The sequence below is a fragment of the Ammospiza nelsoni genome, chromosome 9, assembly GCF_027579445.1.
Source record: "Ammospiza nelsoni isolate bAmmNel1 chromosome 9, bAmmNel1.pri, whole genome shotgun sequence".
Taxonomy (NCBI): domain Eukaryota; kingdom Metazoa; phylum Chordata; class Aves; order Passeriformes; family Passerellidae; genus Ammospiza; species Ammospiza nelsoni.
The window spans coordinates 36,305,290-36,321,434 of record NC_080641.1 but is presented as its reverse complement, the minus strand read 5'-3'; the positions used below and the strand labels follow the sequence as shown (position 1 = coordinate 36,321,434).

At 45.5% G+C, this 16,145-nt stretch overlaps 1 protein-coding gene across 2 annotated transcripts; it reads right to left on the bottom strand.

The window, feature by feature from the left end:
* Positions 1-3,185: 3,185 nt before the first annotated feature.
* LHX8 (LIM homeobox 8) lies at positions 3,186-14,886 on the bottom strand. 2 transcript variants are annotated; one of them, XM_059478489.1, is made up of 9 exons: positions 14,669-14,886; positions 14,053-14,214; positions 13,705-13,857; positions 11,074-11,195; positions 8,948-9,168; positions 8,262-8,365; positions 5,713-5,808; positions 4,515-4,698; positions 3,186-3,786 (listed from the first exon to the last, which is right to left on the bottom strand). In XM_059478489.1, the coding sequence occupies exons 2-9, from the start codon at positions 14,131-14,133 to the stop codon at positions 3,710-3,712; spliced, it is 1,038 nt and encodes a 345-aa protein (XP_059334472.1). In that variant the 5' UTR covers positions 14,134-14,214; positions 14,669-14,886; the 3' UTR covers positions 3,186-3,709. The 2 variants fall into 2 exon arrangements, with proteins under 2 accessions (XP_059334472.1, XP_059334470.1); XM_059478487.1 differs by lacking the exon at positions 14,669-14,886 and adding an exon at positions 14,500-14,597.
* Between the last annotated feature and the right edge of the window lie 1,259 nt (positions 14,887-16,145).

Genomic DNA, 16,145 nt, shown 5'->3' with positions numbered 1-16,145 from the left:
GTGCTGCAGTTACCCTGAGCCGTGCTTACAGTGCAGCAGTGGTCTGGTCTGATTGAAATTTCTGCTAAGGAAGGAAATGGTAACGTAACTGACCTGTTACAGTCAAACAGACCCTGGTGATAAATTAAAATATTTCTGGTTTTGTCTCAGCCAGCATCTGATGTGTACCATCTTTGTGGTTTGACTTTGCAAATGAATGTTGGTTTTGGTGCATTTTCTGCAATAACCTGGCATGTTCCTTTGCAAATCCACACATCTGCAGATGGCTTAAAGAAGGAAAGGATTGTTTTATGTGGAGCTTTGTAATGTAGTTTCTGGTTGCCATCATTTTCAACACATCTGACCAACTCAATTTCCTGTCTTGAATCAACTTTCATTTCATTAAGTCCCAGGTTCTCATTTCTGTTGGTTTGCCTGGGCTCTCTGGGCAATCTATTTTAATTTTAGTCTGAAAGACGCTAAGTTTGGAAAAGACTCAGTCCTCCCAGGAGAAGGGTCTGTACTTATTTTGCTCCAAATGATAATGTCATAAGGGTTTAGTAGTTTTTATTTTACTTTTTGTTTGTTTGTTTTAGTTTACAAAGTTCCACTTTCTTACAGAAATACTGACAATTTGGACAGACATGACATTGGTATGTTTAAACTCACAAGTGGGCTGCTTTTTTGAGAACGCTAATAATGGTCCAAAACAGATAACAAATCAAAGTATAGTGGTCAGCTGTAATGGTTCTGGGTCACCAGAGCTTAAAAAATTGTTGTTAAACTCTTTGAGAGTTTTATATTAGTGGCTCTTGTATTGCAGTGGCAACTCTTTCTGAACTGATGTAGTGATAAACCTGCACTGGCTTATGTGAATGTGTGAGTGGAGCATGTCTGAGCATCCCAGCCCACCCAGTCACCTGTACAAATTCCTGCAGAGACACTGAAGATCAAAGTGCATGTTGAAAGGTAACATTTTTATGCATTTAACTATGCATAACATAGATATACACTTCTTTGATCTTAAAATCATATTTTGGCTAAATGCCTGTATCCTATTGCAGGAATGCTAGTATTTCTGCTGATTGTTTCTGAAAATAGTAAAAAAAGTGGCTGCTAGTGAGTCCCGTGTTCAGCGTATTGCAGCTTACAAAGTGTTTAAATTATATTTTTATGATTAATTTACTTGAATGACTTGCTAACCTATTTTAAACAAAACTCAAACTCTTCCCTGTGTGATTTTTTTTTTAATGAAGTAGCTATCTTACACCTACAATGGCCTAATTTTAAAATAAGAAAGTGTGTATTTTTTATATACTAGTATACTGTTACTTGTCCTAAGATTTCCCTGTTTTGGTAATAACCTTTGGTTTTGGGAGACTTTCAGCAGTAGACATCTTTCTCCCATGCAATTATCTTGGGAAATAAAATTGGTGCAGTTTGTGATGGCACTGTTACGTCATTCAGAAAGGGGACTGTTTTCTGTTGCAGTATGGCCGAGTTTTAAACAGACTCTGTCAGCCCAACGCCAGCTGCTGATGGCCCTGGCACTGGCAAAGGAAGACTCAAAGCCCAGATTCTCTGCTGCAGTCTCCTATTTTCAATGCAGTCTGCATTTTCCCAGCCCCATCCACAAATATCTCACATGGCTTTTAATAAACAAATATCTGCTCATGCACTCAACAGTAGCAAAAGATCAATGCTCCTGCTTCCCATTTTCATAGGGAAATAGGAAAATTGCTCCCCCATGTACTTTAATCCTGTTCTGACTTTGGAACTGAACAGAAGGAGATGTTTCATAAATAAGCTTAAACTTGCTTCTGTTTCCGACAAGCTGCAGCTACTCAGTTCTTTAAATAAGACTGAATAATTACTTTTCCTTAAAGGGGCTCAGCGCAAATGCCCATGTTGCAATTCAAATTACCAATTTATGTTAACATCTAAATTAACATTATTTAGCATTTAACTGGTAAAACTTCACATCAGACAAATGAACAAAAAGTACTTTGTCTACTGCTACACATGTACTTTGGTACCATGCAAATATCTGGAGCTAGCTTAGGTACTGAAAATGGCATCTGGAATTCCATGTTCTACCCAGGGCATTTAATTTAGAAGTTATGAATGCTCAAATAAAATGTAAGGTCAGTCAAGTTCTACTACAGCCCCAATTGTGAGTGTTTTGTGAAAAAAAAGTTTAAAAAAAGGCAGGGTAATAAAAGCCTTAAACCGCTGGAGATTGTTTTGGCTACTCAGATTAGCTCAGACACCTATGAGCAGCGCTTAAAACAGTGCCAGCATGTAGCTTACAGAACTTTATTAATTCAGAGCTTGCCATCAAATTTCTGCTCACAAAAGTCATCAACAGAGAACTCTACCTTTTCCAAATTGAAATGATTTGACCAGCACCATTAAGGAATTTCACAAAGTAGACACTAATGCATAGTTGGGAGAGGAAAAAAAAGGGATATGGACACATACACCCTATCAAAATATGGTTTCCTTCTGATGCAAAAAAAGTTTAAGTGAGCAAGGGGGATCTAACTGTCTTAAGTCATTTAAGGGAACTAGTCTTTGAAGACAAAAAACCTGTTGAATTTGTAGTAACTTGTACGCATCAAACTAGTATATCAAAACATGTTCTACCACTCTTGGCACATTGACAGCTCTAAACACCATGGACTGTAGTGCATTTGAATGAATTCCAGTCATTGTTCATATGCAGTTTGATATTGGTCAGTTAAAATGCCAGACTAGATTTTACTTTTAAAAAGCAGACTATTCAACTATTGCCTCTTATTTATTGCCCTGCTTAACAAAATCACAAGACAAAAAAATGAAGAAAACAAAGGCTGAAGTAAGAAAGACTCAAAATGTTAAAGCAAATGCGACTTCAGGTTCTCCACTTGCCAAGCCACAGATTAAAATCTGTCCAACAGGTACCCAGTTTCCCTTCCCCCTCCAGGTGTGCATCCTCAGAGGCAGCACTGCTTTGCATGTACCCACTTGTACAGCACATATTTGGAGTGTTTCAAGCTCCATATAAATCCATTAAATTATTTTTACTATCAATGGAAATAGATATGAGCCCTCCTGAAGGACTTCAGTGTAATGTTCCTCAGCACACCAGGGACGTTCTCTTAAAATTGAAGATTCAATTTACGCACTTGACAAACGATCACAGTTCAGCCATAGACACAGCAACATTTTTGCTTGGCATGCTACAGCAGAAACTTTATTCAGTTCTTTTTGAAAATATTTGCAAACAAAATTTATTTTTGTAAACTCACAGAAATAAGCTTTAACATATAGGCTCTACACAACTCAAATACAGGTAATACTTTTAACAATAACTTACAAATACAAACCTAATGATAAACTACAATTTCACAAAGAATTGTAAACATTTTGCACAATTGTCAGTCCTTTCTTTTAGGCAAAGTGCTCTTTTGATGACAAATAAATTAACACACACATAACTAGAGCAGACTACTTCCAGACAATACAAAAAGGTGTTTAATAAGGCTTGTAAACAATTAATAGTTACTTATGCGGAACCCATAAAAGTGTCTTGCAAGCTAAATAGATGTACATACTTGGGCAAAAATTTTCTTGAAAATGCTCTGGGTGTTAAATAAAAAGTTAACATTAATATCTTTCCAATTATATTTTCAATACACTGTGACTTAAGGTTACATCTTTAATAGCTTAGATCCCTGATGAAAAGGAATTAGGTGTGACTTAGTGGCAGCTGTGTCATTGAATGGGGTAGCAAAGGCTGAAGTCCAAGAGCTGTAGGAGAATGAGCTACAAAAACAGAAACATTTACCAGTCAACTTCATTGAAAATAGCACAAGATTAAAAGTCAGTGAATCCACTTGGTAATGACAGTTCACTGTCCCAACCCTGCAGCAATTGTGTTTTTCCTAACCCAGCATCTGCACTCCTCCCCCAGCTGGCCACTCTTAACCCCACTGCTCTGGAGGAAAACAAGCTCAGGCCACAAATGCAGCTCAGCCTGGTTCTCCCAAAACCTTCACAATCCTCCTAATCACAAATAGGACCCAAAGTTGTAGACTTGCTGGGTCATAAGACAAATGAAGATTGAAGCACTTTTGACCACCAGCCTGTCCCACTCTCTCCGATTGTGTGTTACTGAGAGGAAAGCTGAAGCTTTCAGGGAATTTGCTGGATTGAGCATACTCACAGTCCATGGGACAAAAGCCAGGGAGCAGGTGCCAAACAGTTTTCATTAAAATTAAATGTTATTAAAATATGTGAAGTAGATGTTTAAATAAGTATTTAATTTCTTATTCTTGTTTTAATAAACTAGAAGAAGCACGAATAGTGGTCTTCATACTCAGATCCTCAGCCATGCTGTTGCAGTGAAGGGCTACTGCTTTCTTAATGAGATGTAGATAGCAAGTACAGTATTGATATATCCATTGGGTTTCTTTAATCAGAAAGGTAAACTGGTTTTGCTACAGCTGATAACGTTTTTCTGAGGAGAAAAATAGCAAGGCTGTTATACCTACCATCCATGTAGCTGTGCAGAGCAGTGAGCATAGTCCCATCCTGGGGTACGTATGCAGAGTATGCCATTTCTTCTAACATGGGTGGAGACAACCTGGAGGGCTGGACTGCTGTGACAGGAGCAGTTGATGAATGATTAGGACTAACATGTTTCTTATGGCGTGCTCTGCAATTCTGAAACCACACCTGAAAAAGAGGGAAACATACATCGCATTGATAGATCACATTCAATACTAGCACAACAACAACAACCTTGGAGTTTATCTTAAGCTGAGTTTGCATAGCTCATTTGGCCTTTGATGCAATGCTGCCATTCTGAACGTACAAGCGTGGTCAAGTCAGGAATGCATTTTCAGTAGCCAGCACCCACCAAGGACAGGGACAGGGCTGGGCAGCTCCAGGGCCGGCGTGCCCAGGCCGAGCAACATCTCATCACCTGCAGCCCTGCTCCGCTGGGACCCAGCGCCTCCCTGCCGGGAGCTACTGCCAGCAAAGCAGCTTTCACACACAATACCCACGTGGCCTTTCCACATGGAAAACGCTTCCTTCTTTTTATTTAAAGAATTGATTGCAGCAGCCAGATACGTCATTTCTATAGAAACACTGTCAATCTTCCAAGCTAGAATGAGCCAAGGCAGCTCAAAATTAATTTTTATTTATATTAACATATAAATATATCATTTGTATTATATTTTTAAAATCACATTTGTGTATGTGAATTTTAAAAAATGCATCAATATTTTTGCTGAGAGACATCTTCAAGCAAGGATTCAGAGTTTGTGTTTCAGTTTTGGTTGGCATGGGTGCATATTTTAACTCTGCTGTCTATAACAAATGGCTAGATATTCACTTGTTCCTAATGTCATACCACAGACGCTTTCAAAAAGAGTGCAGGTCTTAAGAATAGACTACTGCAGTCAAATATATATTTGAAATAAATTAATACCAATTTCTATACTGTTTAGGCTGAGAAGTTTCTTCCTAGAAGACTTAATCCCTTCACACAAAGTACAAGAGGGACATAGAAAGTTTTCCAAATTACGATGCTTGTTCTAGACCTATTCCTGACTAAGGATGTTGTCCAAAGTTAAAAGAGATTAGGATCTTTTTCCATGTTAGAATAACCTCAGAAAAAAATTTGGTTGAACATTTCCAATGGATGAGTACCAGACTGTGAGTCAAGGAACTTGACACTGTTACCTGTATAACACGCCTGCTCAAGCCTGTTCTTTCTGCCAGTTTCTGAAGTGTTTGTGCATCTGGATTGTTGTCCTGAGCAAACTGTGCTTGCATAACCTGAAAAGGCAAGACACGAGATTGTAGGAGCATTTGTATCAAAAGCCACATTAGACAGTATTTTCAGACTAAGGTACTACTCCTTGCTTGTCTTCAGGAAACTTTTTTTTTTTTGTGATCACTAGTCTCTAGAGAGTACTCAATACATTTAAAAAAAAAAATCTCCCAAAGCCAAAGTACAAGTCCTTGCTATGCTTGACTGAGCTGTGACATTTATCAGAAATTAGAGAAATCCATTCTGCTTGGTAGTAGTAAAAACTGGAAGAAGTCCTCTGTAAGACTGCATTAAAAGAACTATAGGAGAAAATTTACTGCAGAGCAACTCAAATATGCTCAATAAACACCTATAGCAGCAGACCACAGCATAAAAAGGCATGAGCCATGATCCACCACTCTGAACCTGTCAACCACTATCTGCATCCTATGTTAAATGGAGTAATTGATATTCTTTTCATCTCCATGGAGGATACAGGAATGCTGTTTCCTTTGTCTTTTACCACCCCAAGAAACAGGCTCCACTGTGGCTAACCTGGCCTTTCTGATGGTTTGGCCACTCATCTTTTGACAGAAAATTGAAGTTGTCAGCACTTCTCTTAAGAATATAAATTACACCTTTTTTCTGAGGAAGTAAATGTCAATTTGGCCTGCATCCTGAAACTTTCACAGGCTTTAAGGATTCGGCCTGTTTATGAAAGTAGGGCTTCATGGATTTCTGCAGGGTATCTTCAGCAATTTCAAAGCGTTATTTTGTTTTTTGGATTTTTGACCCATCAAACTTTGCCTGGCTTCATCTTTGAAGATTCAGACTATTTACTTTTGTAATTTTTCATAGAATCATAGACTGGTTGGGGTTGGAAGGAACCTTAAAAGCTCACCTTGTTCCAACCCTATGCCATGGGCATGGACACCTCCCACTGTCCCAGGTGCTCCAGCCCCAGTGTCCAGCCTGGCCTTGGGCACTGCAGGGATGCAGGGGCAGCCACAGATGCTCTGGGCACCTGTGCCAGGGCTGCCCACCCTGCCAGGGACAATTCCTGATTCCCAATATCCCATCCATCCCTGCCCTCTGGCAGTGGGAGCCATTCCCCCTTGTCCCGTCACTCCAGCCCTTATCCAAACTGCCTCTCCAGCATTCTGGGAGCCTTTTCAGGTCCTGGGAGGTGCTAAAGAACAAAACCATCAGAAAAGTGTGGACATTCTTTTGTACAAGTACTTTGTGAGATAATTACATGCTGCCAACTCTGACAGTGCACTTGTCCCAGTGTTTCTCTTGTTGGAAGTAAAGTCTTATAGCAGCCTCGAGGACAGGAACAGAGGTACAGCAAGCAGAGAGAAAGTAACATGAACTAACAAGATGCCATAAGACCTCAAACACCTGTTAAAGTATGTTACAATCTACTTTAAAGAGGAAAAGAAGGGAACATGGAAGTTTGAATGACAGCAGCTGCGAAGAGCCCCTGAATACAGTTCCCATCCTAACGGCTGATCTTATCTCCCTTTCAGCTTCTGCTGGGCAAAAAAGCTCCCTTTTGCTGAAGTTCAAGCTCAATGCCCAGAGCCCTTGCCCTGTGCACCCAGATGGATTATTGTTTACATGCTTGTTTTGTGTTTTAACACCACCTCCTCTCTCCAGTCATGACTATAACAGAAGGTTTGAACAACTCCATGCCCTTTTTTATAGCACTACCTTAACACCTCACATGTTATTACACCTCAAGATGAGTTTCTCAACTGCTTTCACTATTAGAGGACAGGCCAACAAAATAACTCTTGTTACCAGAAAGTCAAAGACCTGTTAAACTGAAGGCAGGGATGTACAGTCAGGATTAGGTAGAAAGTCACAACTTCCTTCTCACTACAGGTTAAAACCTCTAAATCTTGTCCCACCATCCCCTCTTTCATTGGAAGCTGGCCCTGTCTTAGAGTTTTTCCCTAGAAAGCTAATTCAAGTGGTTATCTAGAGTTTGAAGTAGCTCTAAACTGTCTCAATAGAAGTTAACTCTTGTCAAGGCAACAAAAAGACAAGAAACCTGGAAAGTGGAGGAGATGCAGGCACTACAACAATTCCAACTTCCATCTTATTAATGTCTTGAAGTCACATACAGGAGCCATCTTCAGAAAAACTTTTCACATTACATAATCTAAAGAATATTTTGGTTTTATTATGCTTAGTGATGTAAATGGCTGATTAAATAGATTTCATCGAGCAATCAAATAGAACCACCTTTTTTGTTTCCACTCTTCAGAATTACAACCTTCCCCCAGGGAAATAAAGAGCTCAAAGAGTACTATTTCATGGTAAACTTCCAGAAACATGCTGTGTCTTGATAGTTTATGAAGTAGTTTAAAGCATTCAAGCTTTTCTTTCCCCCTGTATGCATAAAACTTTCTATTGCTTCAGCGCCCATGTCCGGCTTAACCTAAGCTACACAAGTTTTTAGCAGTGTCTCTACCTGGAGCTGATCTGCTGTGAAGCTGGTCCGAGCTCTTTTTGCTGGTTTTGGATGATTAACATCTTGTTCTGTTAGTAATGCTCCTTCCACACTAATCCCATTACCTGAAACATTAAAAAGAAAACAGCACTCCTTTCTAAACATTCATAATGTTGCTGTAAGTCAGGCTGTTCTCCAACAATAACCAACAGTAGTTGGTCAGCTGAATTTCAGCTTTAAAAAAACACAATCTATTCAAAATTCAATTGATCTAGCATCACAACACATTATGCCCTAAACAACTCCCTTGCAAGTGAGGGAAGAAATAAATGTAACATGATATTTTATCAACAGGATATGCTGATATTTTGTTTTCCATAGGATACAAGACAAGTTCTGCAGACTAAAAAGACAAAAAAACCCAAAGCACTAGAAGAAAACAAAAAAACAATGCCCCAAAACAACAAAAAAAAAAAAAACTACAACCAAAAAGCCAACCAAACAAAAAACCCAACCCAAACCAAAATTGCAGAACCAAAGCAAACAAATAAAATCCCCTGAAATAATTTACCATTACTTTGATTCAAGTACCTGTGCTTCCAGTCTTAGTAAAACCAGCCAATTATCTCCCAGTGTGGAAAATGGAGCAAACCCCAACAATTTAATTAAATCTGAACCACAAACATATTTCTTAAGCAGTATGTTACCATTTTCAACTTCTCTTTTCAAATTGTCCAACATGCAGTCGTAATGTACTCTGCAGAGGACTTTCTCCTCCACCAGCGCGAACTCCTCTCCGGTGGAGAGCTGTCTCTTGCAGGAGAAGCAGGCGAAGCACGCCAGGTGGTACACGTTGCCCTTGGCCCGCCGGACCCAGTCCGTGGAGTGGATGTGGCGCCCGCAGCGCGAGCAGCGAGTGCCGTAGCGCCTGCAAGGAGAACCGGGGCAGCTGAGACCGGCCGGGCACCGCCAGGCCCCCGCAACGAGAACCGGGGGAGCTGAGACCGGCCGGGCACCGCAGGATTGGGGTGACCAGGGCAGCTGAGACCGGCCGGGCACCACAGGATTGGGGTGACCGGGACAGCTGAGACCGGCCGGGCACCGCAGGATTGGGGTGACCGGGACAGCTGAGACCGGCCGGGCACCGCCAGGCCCCCGCAACGAGAACCGGGGGAGCTGAGACCGGCCGGGCACCGCCAGGCCCCCGCAACGAGAACCGGGCACAGCCAGGTCCCCACAGGATTGGGGTGACCGGGGCAGCTGAGACCGGGCCGGGCACCGCCAGGCCCCCGCAACGAGAACCGGGGGAGCTGAGACCGGCCGGGCACCGCAGGATTGGGGTGACCAGGGCAGCTGAGACCGGCCGGGCACCGCCAGGCCCCCACAGGATGGGGGTGACCGGGGCAGCTGAGACCGGCCGGGCACCGCCAGGCCCCCACAGGATGGGGGTGACCGGGGCAGCTGAGACCGGCCGGGCACCGCCAGGGCCCCGCAGGATTGGGGTGACCGGGCTGTGGCAGCGCGGCTGAAGCCCACGGCACGACTGCGCTGGCATTGCAAAAAAAAGGAAAATCAGCAAGTTTCTATATGCTAGCTTAAGGCAAGACACTACTGAAATACAGAGGTTAGTATTTTCAGAAGGCAAAGAGCTAAATCAAAGCATTTTAACTGCTACATGAATTCATAGCTCCTCATCATTCCTTTTATAAAGATAATTACTCTTAAAAGCTGAAAGATGGAAACAGCAGACTCTTGAAAATTTTTCCAGTTTTTCAAATGTATTTCACATTATTCTAGTGGTAGTCTGAATTAATATATTTAGCTAGATTACCCCTTTACTAATCTTTAGCATCTTCAGCAGACAGGGGAAAACCCATATATTCATAGTTATTTCCTCAATTCACATCACATTATGATTTTTAAATAAACTAGAAAATCTGCATTATTACACTAGAAAATTTCTCTTTGAAGAGGAAAGTAGCCATCAAAATATGTTGATTATTTAGATAAGAATTTGTCCCCAAGATCTTTGCAGACCAAATTTTTTTCAAGTCCCACAAATTTAGTTTTTTCAGAAGTTTACAGCACTCAGCTTGCCCCCTCCCACTACGTCTCAAACTTGACTAGCTGGATGCAATCTATTCACTGCACACCTGAGAACCCCAGAGATAGTTTGGTCTAGCAATCCAACTAGAGAAGTACTAGCAATCACATCAAAATTAACTGCAGCAATTTTTGCTGCTTTCTGGATCAAAAACTCTGCATCCTGAATACTCCATTGCCAACACAAATAATATTCTTCCTTGCAAGATTAGCCTGTAATTTTGAAGGAATCACATTCTAAATCAAACTGATCACAGAAAAGTATAACTGCTGAAAGCTTTTTTTCACAATAATGGGATTTATTCTGGGTTGATTTTACAGCTCCTTGTGATGCCTTAAGCCCTACACCAGTGAAGCACTGCTCCAAACAGATCATCTCAATTTTACATTGCATTCTCAGCCAGCATTATCCAAGCACGACTCTTTGCACAAAGGATGGCTTTTCAACCCGACTGCAGCAGGGACTCCTCCATGCATACACGAGTAAGTGATGGGATAAATACAGCAGCTACGTGCAACAGGGGAAGGGCAGATTGGAGACTTAGCAGGAGGTCACGTTACACAGACTTAGGGTTCCCCAAGTCCCTCCTCAAGAAAAGCCATAGTTTAAACTGCTGAAAATAAACCTAGCAAATGAAAAAGTCTCAGTGAATTTCAGTTGTGGCTGAAGTGAAAAGAAACAAGCAAGTATAACAAGTTATCTGATAAATTATATTCCTGTAAGATATACCTGAAATAATCAAGTTTGCAGAAGATGTCTTTGTCTTTGATGTAGCAGCTGGTGTGCCTTCCCAAGGATGTTCTGCAAACGCTGCATGAGAGGCAGCGCACGTGCCAGCAGAGGTCATTCACCTGCAAAAACCCAACAAAAAACCACCCTTCAATACCCGTACTACCAATATTGCATTTTATATTTACAAACCCCGGGGTTTTTCCAGAAATGATCAAATGTTATATGCACCATGATTCACAGAAAAGTTATCTTGAATGCAAAATGTTTTCTCTATGGAACTGCACGTTTATTGAAGGTAAACGAATTTGATTCGAGTCTTCAGAATAAGCTTTCATGGGTTTGTAATTAAAAGCGGTAGAAGAGGAAGCAAGAGATACAAGTTCCATGCAGGTGTTTTGTGGCCAGTTCTGTTCTCATAGCACTAGAGTAAGAGAGCGGATTTTGGCCTTACGTGACCTTAGAAAGGCAACTAACTAACACACTTCTATTTTCTAGTCTGTACAGATTCCTGCCTAACAAAAAACAAAAGTTGCAAAGTTATTTAAAATTTTAAAACGCGAGTATTGAAGGGGAAAAAGGTCTGTCAAATAGAAAAACACCATGAACCACTCCTCCATTTGCCATGTTGCTGTTAAAGCAAATTTGGTGAATGGCATCGGAGTTTCAAAACAGCAGCAGGTGTTTTAATAGCAAGTTCAATATTTCTTTAGTAAGTCCATAGCAAAACTAAACATAGTCATGGAATGCGGTAGAAATCAGCATTTTTGGAAACTTACATATCATTTTTGGGCATATAAAATAAATAAAATGAGAGCAATTATTTCAATTTCTACTTTCCTTTAAAAGGAACTCTTAATTGCACAGACATTGCACATCACCTAAATAAATGATTTGACAACTCAAGACTCCTAGTGACCACACAAATTAAGTAATAACCCTCTGGATAATCCCATACTGTAGAGGAGGAATTCTGAAAACCAAAGAATGATTATGTTTTAATTTGTTTCTCCCCACTGAGCCAATTTCTCATCTCATACCAAACAGCCCATATATTCCCTATGGAAAAGCAGATTTGAGGTAATCCGGAATGTGCCTTTCATCAGAGCATGGCCAGACAAACCTCAGAGAAGGCAATGCATGGACTCCAACACCCACGCTGGGATCGCCCATTTCAGTCATTCTTCAGGGTGTAATATTGCCGTGTGCCCAATGCTTTCCTAACCCTTATCCTTGTCGGCAGCCACCTTCCCACATGCTGACAAGTGTACACAACTTGCAAAGAGCGGGACACCAGCAGCTTCCCTGGCTGTCCCATTTAATGCCATTTGTCTGTGTTCCTGTTTGTCAGTTGATGAAGCTGAAAGGCGTGCTGCTGCTGGACACCAGCATACCGGCATCGATTCCTCTCTGCCTACGCAAGAAACAGTAGCAGCTAATTTAAACTCAAGGCTAAATAATTTAGAGGTCTTTTGCTCCAAGTCCCGTTATCCTGGTTGTTCAGATAGGAGACAGCAGTGATCAGTAAACGATCAATGAGCTGCCAAAACGTCACAGGAGTTAACAGAACTGAAATTGAGTTCAAGTCAGTTTTGGTCCTTGTCCACCCGCCTGTTCTGTGCCAGCCCAAGCTGCTGAAAGGGAGACGGGGTCACCCGAACCAGGGATGCGCGGCAGCTCCTGCACCAGCCCCATTTTAAATGGACGCTAGCTCCCGCAGGCATTTCACTTAGACCTCCCCACCTCAATTAAGACCTAACCGGATGATTTAACAACACCACAGATGTCTTTCCAGGGGTGTTACCCCCTATCAATTTGCGACTATACAACAACTTCGTCTAAAATTGATGGAATCAACCGACTTCTACCATGATCGTAACTCTCAATTTTGAGAGGAAAGACGGCAAAACTCTGACCGAGAATAATTTTAACGGCTATAATACGAAAAGCAAATAAACTTCTCTCTCACATCTCCCCCCGCAGTAACGCTTCATATTTAAAGCCACTTAGTTTTGTTTATTTGTTTTTAAATTATCTTACTCGGTTCTGATTGCTAAGACAAGAGAACAGCTCTGCACGCACGCAGCTCGTTTCCTTCAAATATATTAGTTAGCCGCCTTTTGCAGGAATAACTTATTCCATTTCTCAAGAGGCATTTTTGGCTTTGAGACTCACGCCGTTCCCCCCAGACCTATGTCAGTAAAATGCAGGTCGCGCCGCCGCCGTCTGACCGAGAGAGCGCGGGAATGGCCGCGGCCGGGACGCCCCGTTCCATTCGCTTCCGCGCTTCTCCCGGCGCGCCAGGAGCACGCAGCCCAGAGCAAGCAGCGCCACCCGAAGCACCGACAGCAGCTAGGGTCCCTTCTCTGGCCCGAGCACCGCCAACAAACGCGCTGCGACCCCGCGCTCCCGTGTCCGCGGCAGCTCCGCGCCGTCCGGGGCGGGGAGGGCTGAGCGGAGCGATAGGGCCGCCCGGGGGGCTGTAGCCCCGGATCCCACCGGGCCCGGTTCCCCGAGGCTCTCCGGGCGCTACCGGCCACCCGGGCAGGCTCTGCCTAAGCAGGCCGCCCTCCGGCTTCGGCGGTGAGGGAAGTCGCCAGACGAAGGGGGCTCCGGGTCGGGCGCCCTTACCTTGAGCAGGTACTTGTCCACAATCTCCAGGCCGCAGCTGCTGCACACGCACTTGCCGGGGGCGCAGCCTGAGGCCATGGACCGCGGCGATGAGGAGGGCGACAGGGCAGCGGAGGAAGAGCAGGAGTCCTCGTCAGCGGCTGCGGGGCTGGCCTGCGGGAGCGCGGGGAGACAACGGTCAGCGCCCCGCCACGCCCAGGAGCCCCGCGCCGGCCCGGTCCGGCCCGCCGATGCCTGCGGGTCCCGCCAGGACCCCGGCGGAGGCCGCGGTGTCCGCGGGACCCGGCGGGAGCGCCACGGCCGAGGCCGCGGCCCCGCCGAGCCGCGCCGCCCCCCGCGCCCGCGCACCTTCTCCGCCGGGCCCCCGAGCGCGGGCAGGTCCTTGTCCTCCAGCCTGCAGACGAACATCGGGTCACTCTTCCAATACATGGCCCTACCCTACCACATTCCAGCCCCCGGCGGGCGGCGAGCCGGCTCCGGGGACCTCGCGCCGGTCTCTGCTCTCAGCGCCTGCAGGAAAAAAGTTTTGTTTTCAAGTGGGTGGACCTGCCCCGCTGGCCTCACCTCCTGCACAGAACCCGCCTTCCAGCGCGGCGGGGCCGTTATCTCCGCTAGCGAGCCCGTGCGGATTTAGCGAGGGGAGGAGGCACGGAACCCCCCCAACAAAACAACAACAAAAAACAACCCCCCTGAGAACCCCCTCATTTGTCCTAATCTTTTGCCACAACTTCCCCCGATCACCCCAGTCTAGGCACACGTTCCAGTCGCATCTCCCTATTAGCGAAGAAAACAGACACGATGGAAAGGGAGAGCCAGTACGAGCGATTTTCCCGCACTCCTAAATTCCAAAGCACAAGCGAATCCTGCAGCTCAAACTCGCAGCTCCTCCATCTGTCTCACTACCTCACCTCCTGCTTGCACCTCCCATTATAAAACCTTTCTCATTTAGCTAAAATAGAAGCACCTGAGCTATGGAAGCGCTCCTCCGGCTCTAAGCTCCCACAGGTGCTGCTGATTAACACCGGTGTCCCGGTGGCACCAGGAACAGAGGGTGCGGAGGCCGACTGTCCCTCACTGCCTGCAGAACCAGCCGGCGTCTCTCCGTGGAGAGGCTGTGGGTTACGGGCATCCTTTCTCCACGATTACAAATCTTGTCTGCAGAGTTCCCTCGCATCAAGCACCATTGGTGCGCTCTCGGAACATTGGAGCAGAATAAAGCAGTAGCTCGTCCCTCGCAGGTGAGATAAATAACGGGGTATGTACTTCTAGGCAGGTGTTTAACCAGCCAGCTGCTTTTAATTAAACTTGTCGTTTAGTTTCCATCTTTCCCCTCACCTCTGTGGCTCAGCCTCGCCTCACCACGGATACAGGACGTGCTGTTGATCCTCTGTAAAGTGACCTGAGAGAATTGCCCCTACGTTTTAAAACATGATGCAGGGAATTCTGCGTTTGAGGAGCTGTGTGGAAGGAGAAGCCCCGTACTGCTCTCCCGCTAAAAAAGATAATCGTTGTTTCAAATCCCGAGACCCGATCTTGTGAAACCGTAACTCGGCTGTGCCAGATTTCGGTAAAGCCGGGACGTCCCGTCAATTACTCGTTTGTCTAGCGGTTTTAACCGATCTAACCGTGGGCAGAATCCCGCTGACATCCAGTCTCGGTGTCCCTGACACCGCTGACTCAGCGAGGCAGGCAGGGCTTTGGGGTTTCGGATGGCCTTAACGCGGCTCGGCGTCCAGAGCACCGAGCACCGGCAGGGAACACGGACAAGGCTGGCCCCGGGGAGCACCGGCCTAGCCCTGACCAACACCTGCGCTGACCCGGAGCTGGCCTTCTGGCGCCTCCCGCAAGGGGCCGGGCTGTGCTCGCTCAAACTCCGACGCAAATGCGGCCGCCGATCCGGCCCGAGCAGCGGCGGGCTGGGCCCCGTAGGGCGCCCGGTAACCGCTCCCGCCGCGCTCCCAGGCCCCCGCAGCAGGGCTCCCCCTGGGGCTCCGCTCCGTCCGCGGCAGCGCAGGTCGGGGCGCCAGCGGCCGAGCGCTCGGGCGGCCCCGCGGGTCGCGGCGGGGCGGAGCGGAGCGCTCGGCTCGGAGCCGGACCGGCGCGGATCCTGCCGAGCCCCCATGCTGCCCCCCACGCGGATCTCCCCATCCCTGACCGACAGAGGCAGGACAGCACTGCTGTCGTCTGTCGCAGGTAGCACGACAGAAAACGAGCACCTGGCGAGGGGCTCCGAGGGATGCGTTGCGGCGGGGCCGGGCAACCGTGATGAGAGCCCGCGGTGAGCCCGGTCGCGGCGGATCGGGCACGGCCGGGAGCAGTGTCAAGGCTGTCGATCGTCTTTGTATTTCCTGCGCCTTCAACGAGATAATTAATGAGGTTGGTGCGCGCTCCAAGGAGGGCTGCGGGTTAGATTTCTATGAAACAATCCCCTTCCTATGCGC

Excerpts from the sequence above, each read along its gene's own strand:
- LHX8 (XM_059478489.1), bottom strand. The coding sequence starts at position 14,133 with ATGTATTGGAAGAGTGACCCGATGTTCGTCTGCAGGCTGGAGGACAAG. Across the intron at positions 11,196-13,704 it reads TGGACAAGTACCTGCTCAAG|GTGAATGACCTCTGCTGGCA; the intron begins GTAAGGGCGCCC and ends GGGTTTTTGCAG. Across the intron at positions 8,366-8,947 it reads GAAAAGAGAAGTTGAAAATG|GTAATGGGATTAGTGTGGAA; the intron begins GTAACATACTGC and ends TTAATGTTTCAG.